Raw genomic sequence first — 9,815 nt, forward strand, 5'->3', positions numbered from 1 at the left:
GCGCGCGATGCGCCTCCCCCGGATCTCTTGCTCGATCTGGTACTGGCGCTCTGGCGTGAACATAGCGTAGGTGGTTATCTTTTGCCGGACCATGGAGAAGCCGGAGAGCGTGCGAAGAGCGACGGAGCGGGAGAGAGGAGGTGGATGGGCTCGGGTTGGCGGCACAGAGAGGGAGGAGGTCGATGGGATAGGGTTGGGGGACGCCGACCGGCTTAAATAGCCGCATTTGGCCTCCGGCGGTGAGCTAGAGCGGAACCACACATCGTTCACACCCCACCGGAGGAGATGTCTATCGGATCACCGGGTTTCCGGGCGATTTCGCGTGGGACCTCGTCGTCAGTCCGATGTGGCGGACGCATTCAAGCGCCCTCGTATCCACCCCAGATTTGGGCTGAATATGAGGGGTGCCGGTCAGCCCGGGCGTTTCAGGCCCGTTTGTGGCGCCCGTGCGGGTCGAATTTTCATGACCGGGCCGTCCGCCCGGGCATTTGAGGCTGGTTTGGGGTGCATGGTTGTAGATATTTCTTAACACAATACAATACAGACGCAAACGCTCATATGTACGCACATATACCAACCCATATGAGCGAACACATGCACACCCTACCTTTATTAGCACATCGTTAAACATCAAGTCGGCATATCATCTTAGAGACTCTACGAAGTCATCGTAGGCGCCTCGTAGTCAACTAAAACGCATCCCACTAAACATGCATCGTCAGAAATCCTGAAATAAATTCAAAATAAATGCGAGCAGCAGAATTTAAATCCTGTGGGCTAAGGATAGCACCGTTCACTTGCTCTAAAGCAAGCAGCGGTAGGCCACCATGCACCCGGTGGCGTCCGGATCCAAAATACGACGCCCCGCACAGCACCGCACCGCAGCGAAATTCTAAATTTAAATTTACTGGCCTTTAATAATGATCCAGTTAAGTGACCGCGGCAATCCGCGTATACAATGACATCTTCCGGATCTCCTCCGTGGTTAATGATATTATAAACTACCGGGTGTTTTTAAGGAATATCTTAATTCATTGAAGTAGAAGTAGGCCAGTAGTGCGGTGAAGGTTGGTGGCCGGCGGGCCCCGCCGACGTCACCCGCCCCGCCACGTCGGAGCCCACGAGCAGAACGTTACGCGAAAGAGAAAAAGAAAAGAAAAGAAAAGCGGATGAGACGGAGAGATGCGTGGGCCCCGCCCGCCCTCCACTGCCTGCCTGGAGACTTTCCCTCGTGCCCTTTTAACCCACCCGCAGCGACCGGTGCGCGCAGGCGCCACGTCAGCCGGGTGAAACCCTCCGCACTGTCCAGATCAGGCCCATCCACGCGGACCCGCGTGTGGTGGTCCCCGGGCTAAAGCCGATGGCGTACCCCCATTTCTTTATTCCTTGCTTTATTTATTTTGCGTGGAGTGTTAAGTTTTTACTAAAGGATAAAAAAATTGGTTGGGGAAGGGAACAAATGGGCGCCATCACCCACCCACCCACCTGCTATTGCCCGTGGACGGTTCGGGGCTCGGCTGCCCCGCCACGTGTCGGTCATCGGGCCATGCTTGTTGCGTAAGGAAGCGTCCACGAGATTTTATCGCGTGTTCCGTTGGGTGCTAGGCGGTGGGGGCGGCCACGGTGGCAGCGGCGGGGGCGGGGCCGTCGGATGCGTCGGGCGGATCCTGGCCGTCGGATGCGGGCATGGGCAGCGACAAAAAGAGGATGAGGCCTAGAAAGCGAGCCACAAGGGGAGGGGAGGAGGCCACACCAGACCAGAGAAGCAGCAGCCATTTCCTTCCAGCCGAGGGAGACGAGAGGAGAGCACTCTTCCCTCTAGGAGAGGAGTAGCATCGAGAGAGGGAGAGGGAGGAGATACTCGTGAGCACGAGGGGAAGGAGAAGGAGGGCGGGCTCTCTCGCTCTCTCCCTCCATCTGCCTTGTTGAGGCGGTTGGTGCGTGGATCTGCGCGGCGGCGGCGGTGTCTGCCGGACGCCGGCGACGCGGCGGCGACTAGGAGGGGAGATCGGAGGCGCATGCCTCAGATCTGACATGGAGCGGATCCGGGAAGGCAGGAGGGCCGCACTGGCCATGTCCGGCGGGGCGCCACCGCCGCGGCGGCGGCTGAGGAGCAACGGCGGCGGCGTCTCCGGCGGCGCGGGGCCGAGGGGCTCGCCTCGGTCCGAGAGGAGGCGGGGGGAGCGGCTCATGCTCAACGGCAACGGGCGCGACGACGGCGACGACACCTCCGACGACAGCCTCGGCGACGACGACGACGACGCCGACGAGGAGCTCGCCGCCTCCGCGCCCAGGTTCCCGCCGGTGCAGCGCCGCTCGCCCAGCACGGCGCCCCCGCCGTCCCCGCCACAGCCTGGCGCCGCGCACCACCACAGCAGTAGCAGCAGCGGCGGCGGCGGCGGCGGCGGTTACAACAACCACCACCACCACGGGCAGCAGCAGATGCACCGGAGGGGGGGCTCCAATCCCAAGGGCCCCATAGTGTGGAAGGCCGCCGACGAAATGATCGGCGTTCCAGTCCCGAGGAAGGCGCGCTCAGGTATGCTATGCACCGCAAAACAAGCAAATTTTCGCTCTTCTTGCCGCTTCTGTTTCCCTAATCTCACCGGCGTTCCTCCTGTTTTCCGCAGCTTCTACCAAGAGGTCTTCGCACGAGTGGACAGGCCCCGGCGGTGGAAGCGGCGGCGCCGTCGCTGTAGACGGCTCGCAGATCCAGCGGCCTTCTTCACGGCCGATCTCGCCGGCATCCACATCGGCCACCGCCCCTGTTCGGAAAAAGCTGGTGCGTTTTTCAGGCCGACAGAATCCATCTCCCCTCATGATTCCCAACTCCTGCCCTTACTGATTTCCCTCTCTCTCTCCGGTGTCTCGCAGAAAACACTTGGCGGCGGTGGGAGCAGCGGCGGTTCTGGGCCTGTACCGAAGCAGCGGCCGTCGCCGGCATCAGCTCCTCCGGCAGCCCCGCCTCAGCCGCCACCAGCAAAGATTTCCAAGTCGCCATCGTTCATTCAGGAGGAGATCGAGGTCGCCGAGGTGCTATTTGGCCTGACACGGCAGTTCCCCTGCCCTCCCAAGCAGGAGAACACGAACCACAAGCCGGAGCCAAAGGACGCGCCGGAGGCCAAGTCCGGGAACTCTTCGCCGGCTCCGTCGTCATCTGGCGTCCGGCCGGCAGATTCAGCCTCTCTCACCACTACAGGTGGGCAGCTCGTAAATTTTTATCTTGGAATGATTTTTTGTTGCTAATTTTGGTTTTGTGGGTCTAATAAACTCTCTCGCTGCTTTTGCCAGCCCCAAAGAGGAAGCGGCCACGGCTCGTCAAGTACGACAACGAGAACCTCCCGGCGAGCCCAGCAAAACCGGACACGGCAGAGCCGCCCTCAAGGCCGGAAGTTCCTCCGGTGGCGAGATCAGATGCGAAGCCGTCGGTGTTGGCTGTGGCCGAAAGTGGCGCCAGCAGCACCGCCGCCGCCACCGCTGGTGCGCAGCAGGAGTCAACCCGGGAGCCAGAGAAGAGGGAGGACCACAGAGGAAGAGATCCAGAGCTCCGGGCCAGCGAATCAGATCGACGGGATCCCGGGCCCGAGAGCAGCCGGGCCGAGCCGCCGGCAGCAGCAGTCAAGCCCGACGGCGAGGCTGCTGCGCCGGTCGGCTCTGAGGCCAGGAATGGGGAGGCCACCACCGCGACAAAGAGGTGGGCCATTTGGATTTTTTATATTATTGGTGTTGTGATAACCATTATTGCCTTTGGATTGTGCCGATCTGATTAGTATATTCACAATTTCGTGTGAATTGTTTTATTTTTTTATCAGTGAGCTGGCATCTGATGGCGCTCGGCAAGAAAAGTTTTGCATTGATCTCATGGTGGGTATCTGCTTTTCATGTGTGTGTGTGTGTGGCTGAATTGGTCTTGCGGAATTTGCTGGGCAAAGATTGAAAACGACAATTTTTTGCCGCAACTGTTGATTGGCTTTTTTGTTTTCTTTTCAGCCCTTTTTTTATCTCACCCTTTTCTCTCCCCTTGTGCTTGTTCCGACCCTGATGCGGATAAGAAGGGATTGGATTCTGAGATGGACGTGGTGGGTGCCTCTGTCTGCTTCAGTTTCACCAATTCTGTTGATTGACCTCCTTAGCGGCTGGAGCATTGGATGTTTGATTCTGATCGGTCCATTTCTTGTTCATCTTTTGCTCCGACTTCAGGATGTGAGAGGAAATTCTGAAAAGAAAGATGGCGAGAGGACCCGGAGAGGCCTGGAGATCAATCTGGAGGACGAGAAGGCGCAAAGGATTCCGGCGGAGGAGCATGCTCCAAAGAAGCTCACTCTGCAGCTTGATTTGGAGAAGCCCAGCCAAGGCGACGAAAAGTCGCCATCTGAGCGCAGACAGCCGCCATTGCCGCCGCAGCAGCAGCAGCAGCAGCACAAGCCCTCAAAGTCCGAGGTCAAGCATGAGAAATCACGTAAGAATTCCGCCTGGTTCTTCCCCATTTTCTCACTGCTTTTGTAAAAGGTGATTCTTTGTTGATTTGGGTTTTTCCTCATCTGGCAGCTCTACCTGCTGCTTCACCGCCTATGCCAATGACCGTCGGCGGCTGGATGGGGACTTTCCCACCTTTTAGGTGAGTTTTCACTGCTGTTCGATGTTTTACACCCACTCTTGCTCCCTGAAGGATTTGTGGTCTAAAATCTGTTGTTTCTTACCTTGGCAGTTACATTGCTCCTGTTCCTGGACTATCAGCTCCTGGGCTTCATCATCCTATGGACATCAAGCCAGGAACTTCTGCTGGATTACAGGTTCGCTTTCTCACTTCAGCTATGGTGTGGTTTCTGTCTTTGGAGTGAATTTCTTTGCCAAGTCTAAAGGTTTCCTACATTGCAGCATCCTGCATTGCCTCCACTGCCAGTACGCCCGAAGCGCTGCGCTACACATTGTTACATCGCACAGCAGATCCAATACCACCAGCGAATTACGAAGATGAACTCTTTCTGGCCCACAACAGCGGCTGCCGCCGCTGCCGCCGCCGCCGCCGCCACAAGATCTGCACCATTCTTTGGTCCAAGAGGACCATTCAACATGGGCGTCGTTCCACCTGCAGAGGCTGCCTCCCTTCTCGCGAACCCAATGCAGGGGAGCTACCCTGTTCGGGCACACGCCCCGCTGCAAGAAACTAAGGCTCCTTCAATGGTGCCTTCTCCTTTCCAGGGGAGCCTCTCCAAGGATAAAGCGTCATCCAGCAGTGCCAGTGTTGCTGAATCAAACCAAAGGAAGCAACCTCCAGCTCTTGAAGCGCAGCAGTCCTCTCCCATGCCACCAAACATGATGGTATGCTTGTCGTGGATTTATGCTATTCGTTACTAGTATTTCTTATGGTTCTTTTTGGTATTTTTTTCCTTGTATAATTTCCCGTGCACCCTTTGTTTTTTACAGCAAGCGCCAACATTCATCTTTCCATTCAACCAACATGCTGCAGCAGTAGCAGCTGCAACTGCCGCTGCCAATCGAATGGGAGATACAAAATCTTCTGGCACCAGCAGTGCGATGCCATCATCTGCCACTGCCCACGCTTCAGCAGCACACCCTGGTGCACCGGCCATGAACTTGAGCTTTGCCAACATGCAGCCGGGTGATGCCCAGTTCTTGGCCATCTTACAGAACGGCTACCCATTCCAGCTCGCTGCTGCTCATGCTGGAGGAGCTCCATCATATCGAGGCATGGCACCACCAGGCGCAGGTGTACCGTTTTTCAACGGGCATGTCTACTCTCCCCACATGTTGAACCCATCACAGCAGCAAGGTACGCAGCAACAAAATCATCAGAAAAACCCAATGCCAAGCTTGTCTGGTTCCTCTCAGAAGCATCAGCCACAACAATCACAAGGGTTGCTGGGATATGCACCAAATGCTAATGCTGCTGCTGCCGCGGCCGCAGCAGCCGCTGCCAACAGTTCCCAGAGCTATTCGAGCGGCAACCAGCGTCCTGTTCTACTACATGGCCACGCTCACCGACAGGATCCAGACAAGACTCTGCAAGATGGTCAGTCAAGTGATGACAAGTCTTCACACCATCAGAAGGGTGGGCATGAACATAATTTTGCTATTCCAATGCATCTTCCAAATTTTGCGTTGATGCCATCTGCTGGCAATCAGAGTGAGAAGAAATCTAATGATCACCACCAGCAGCCACCAACCAGTCGAGGCCAGGGTGTTCGGATTGATCTTGCTTCATCTCAGCCTTTTGTGATGCCCTTTGGTTCCATTGGCGCTCCTGGTTCTGCTCCAAATGGTCTTGACTTCTCGTCATTGGCACAGAACCATGCGCTTTTCCAGAGCCATCAAGAAGCAGGCCGACATGGTTACCCTCAGCTCAATTTTGCTTCAGCCCAGTCTGTTCAAGCTGCACAGCATAAACCCCAGCATCAAAATGCTGCAGAAGCTAAATCTGTGGCTGGGGATTCATCTTCAATGCCAAGTGCTGGAGATAATGAGAGAAAGAAATCTGCATCTGCAAAGTACCCGAGTGATTCACAGCAGCATTCTCTTTCTTTCTCTAAGCCAGAAAACAAGTCTTTTATGCACCCTTTCCTTGGTAGCAGTGCTAATGAGCCCTCAGTCCGCACTTTGAGCCTTATTGGTGCGGAATCTTCGAATGCCTTTGGGTTAGGCAGCAGCAAATCTTCAAGTGCTTCTACTGCAGCAGCTACGTCAGCTGCAGCCCCATCTGCACCAACCATGTCCCAGCAGCAGCAAATTCAGCTGCAGCTGCACCAACACCATCAGCATCAGATGCAGCAACAATTCCAGCAGCAGCAACAGCAGCAGCAGCAGCAGCAGCAGCAGCAGCAACTCCAGCAGCAGCAGCAACAGCAGCAGCAGCAGCAACAACAACAGCAGCAGCACCAGCAACATATGTTACAGCTTCAGAAACAGCAGCAGCAGCAGCAATTGTTTCAAAATCATCTGAACTCTCGCCCCAGGTCTGCTGCTCCGAGTAATGCAAGTGGATACTCTGACCGTTTGAGTGCGACGAACTTTCAGAATTTAATGTATCCATCAAGCGCTTCTCAAGGCGGAGTTCCTGGTCAATCACCTCAATTGAAGGCATCGTCGTCGATGAGAGTGTCAGCTCCACCTTCAGCTGCTTCTGTCCCTGCTGCATCCTCGCCTTCTAATTTGATTATGATGAAGAACAGTGGTCTCCATCAACAAGCAAAAGCTCTGCAGGCTCTCTCCACCCCGAATCACCAGTCACAAAGCATGAGTTCGTCGAAGATTGGCCACTCCCTTACTAATCTTTCTACTGGAGGAGCAGGGGACCTATCTCGATCTTCAAATGCCCCTGTTGCTTCTGGTTCGCCATCTAACTCGGTCTCCAAAAGTACTGGTGGTAGCCCACCTGCATCTGGAAGTGCGAAGGGTGGCCAGCCAGTTGTCCAATTGTCATCACCTCAACAACATGCAGCAAAGAACTCCCCTTCAACTTCTGGATCCAAGTCGGCTTCAACAAATCCCTACAGCAGTATGCCTATGCCATCGATCCTTGGTCAGCAACCAAACATGGCTCACTCTGGTGGTAAGCAGCAGTCACATGGACCCTCATTGAAACAACAGCAGCCGTTCCCACAAGGCCATGGCCACGGCCACTTCTTCATCTCCAATGCCTTTGCGCCACAAGGTCCGCCTCAGCATGTAAATGCTGGAGCTGGTGCTGGCCTCTACCAAAAGCGCTCGGCTGACAAGACGCAGCAGCAGCAGCAGCAGCAGCAGCAGAATGCTGTCTCTGGTTCGTCTGCGATGCTCTCTCTTGGTTCCATGTCGATGTCCACATCTGCGATTCCAGCTGATGCGGGGAAGGCTCATAGTGCAGCTGGCAGTAACATGAAGGCCAATCTTCATCCAGCGCCTGGTGGTTTTATGCACCTTGCGACAGCGGGGCAATCTGCGAGTGGTTCGCCTCACTCTCACCTTTCAGCGGCACAATTGACGTTTTCAATGCCGATGCCCGTAAAGCCTACCAGTGATCAGAAGCCTGCTGCTGGTAATGGACCTCTATCCATACTTGTTTCCCCTGCAGACGTTGTTCCATGTACCGCCACCATATAACTTGACTCAGTTGTTCCGACTAACATAAAACCCTTGTGTTTGTCAGGTAAGTAAAGGACCCAGACGCCAGAGCATGGGAATGCTGCTAATCTGAGTCGGCGAGCTAACTGCTAATTCTGTCGGAAGCTCGGCGCGCGGAAGAAGCGATTGCGTGGCAAGAGGCATAGCTGCGAGAGCCGGAACGTCGACGAGGAGGATGATGCACCCATTCCATCCATTCAGGGGCTCTGGCAAATCTGTGGAGTAAAAATGTGGAACGGCTGGCTGATGGGAGTGATACTTGTGTGTAGTAGGTTATCCTCCCATGGTGGAAAGCTGGAGGTGCATAGAAACCCTTTTTTTTAGCAGTTTTATGCAAGATTGTCAAAAGCTGGTCTCTCTCTGAACTTCTCCCCTCCCCTCCAACTGCTGCTCTGCTCTGGTCTGGTCTCTTTAGATTTGTTCTTTTTGTTGTTGTCTTAACTGAAGGAAGAAGGTTTAATTAGAATGCAGGTCAAGGGAAAACTTTTGTGATGTTGCTGCTCTTGCCTTCCTCTTTTCTTTCTTTCTGTGTTTCTTTCCTTTTTTTTCTCCATGTGTTTTGTCAATACTCAGATCTGCTTGGATTGTTTTAGAAACAATTTGGGGCAGAGAGGGAAATGTCTCTCAAGGAGTAGTAGTAGTAGTATGTTGGATTGTTTTAGAAGCAACAACTGGGGCTGAGGCAGAGAGGCAGATAAGTAGTAGTAGTTGTTGCATAGCATAGCATAGCATAGCATATAGCATGAGAATGACCATGACCTGGCTTTTGGGCGTGTGCGTTGTAATTAGCTAGCTAGCCTTGTAGAAGAAATGAATCAATCAAGGCGGTGGAAGTTGGATGGGTGGATAATCTTGTTAAGATAGCAAAGCAGAGCAATCTGGCCTGTGTGATGACTCGGCACTGCAGTGCTCACTCATCCGAAAGTGCTACTCGGTCCGGCACGCCACTCTTCCACTCCGCCATTTGTTAACTTGCCCGGGCGGACGGACGGACGCGTGCTGCCGCTATCTTCTTCCTAATCGTACCAATCTTCTATCTATATCTATATATCTATCTATCCATGACACTGGGGCTGGATGATGAAGATCTCATTCGCATGGATCTCTCTCCTCTCGGCCATCACACGTGTCCGGCCTAACAGCAACCCGACGTGCAGGCTGAAAAGTAAAGTATCAGGAAAATTTTGCCTTGGCCGGGGGACATCGCTTTCCTTTCCCTTGGCGCAATGGCATGGCGCTCCCTCCCTTTCCTGCCCGGAGTGGGTCTGCACGCATGGAGCTTTTTGTCCAGATGCACCGCTCCGGTTGTTGGTGACATGTGATTAATCGCGTGCTGGATTGTTTGTTTGGGTTAAACCTGGCTTGGGTGGCCTTCCTTTCTTTCCAGCACTCACTCATGGCTCATCCGTCCATGGGATGCCATGTAGTAGGAGTGGGAGTACTGGTGGCAGTATCTCGCCGCGATATCTTGTGCATGCACACATCAGGGGGCCCCATGGCCTGTCATTATTGCCAAAAACTCTTGTCTTTGATTGGGATGGGGAGAGAGGAATCTGGTGTCCCTGTCGCCGTCGTGACGTAGCACCGCCAGGCTGTTCTGCAAGTCGCCAGAGTTTACCGGCAACTGGATTTGCCCACGCCGTTTGCACGCTCCGTGCGCCGTGCTCCGTAGGCCGCTCGCGCTCGCGCTGTGA

General features: G+C 54.6%; 1 protein-coding gene across 1 annotated transcript; it reads left to right on the top strand.

Moving 5' to 3' along the window:
• The first annotated feature begins 1,727 nt into the window (after positions 1 to 1,727).
• Positions 1,728 to 8,613, top strand: LOC123052349 (protein TIME FOR COFFEE). Its single transcript, XM_044475489.1, has 12 exons — positions 1,728 to 2,539; positions 2,631 to 2,782; positions 2,875 to 3,199; positions 3,292 to 3,694; positions 3,813 to 3,864; positions 4,056 to 4,079; positions 4,201 to 4,459; positions 4,549 to 4,618; positions 4,709 to 4,793; positions 4,879 to 5,322; positions 5,428 to 8,035; positions 8,147 to 8,613. Exons 1-12 carry the CDS (start codon positions 2,035 to 2,037, stop codon positions 8,152 to 8,154), a joined length of 4,935 nt encoding a protein of 1,644 aa, XP_044331424.1. The 5' UTR covers positions 1,728 to 2,034; the 3' UTR covers positions 8,155 to 8,613.
• The last annotated feature ends 1,202 nt before the right edge of the window (positions 8,614 to 9,815 follow it).

The sequence above is a fragment of the Triticum aestivum genome, chromosome 2D, assembly GCF_018294505.1.
Source record: "Triticum aestivum cultivar Chinese Spring chromosome 2D, IWGSC CS RefSeq v2.1, whole genome shotgun sequence".
Classification (NCBI taxonomy): Eukaryota; Viridiplantae; Streptophyta; class Magnoliopsida; order Poales; family Poaceae; genus Triticum; species Triticum aestivum.

Bases quoted from the DNA above. Each gene is read 5' to 3' on its own strand.
- LOC123052349 (XM_044475489.1), top strand. From the start codon at position 2,035: ATGGAGCGGATCCGGGAAGGCAGGAGGGCCGCACTGGCCATGTCCGGC. The intron at 3,695-3,812 runs GTGGGCCATTTG...TTTTTTTATCAG, and splicing joins GCCACCACCGCGACAAAGAG to TGAGCTGGCATCTGATGGCG. The intron at 5,323-5,427 runs GTATGCTTGTCG...TGTTTTTTACAG, and splicing joins CCATGCCACCAAACATGATG to CAAGCGCCAACATTCATCTT.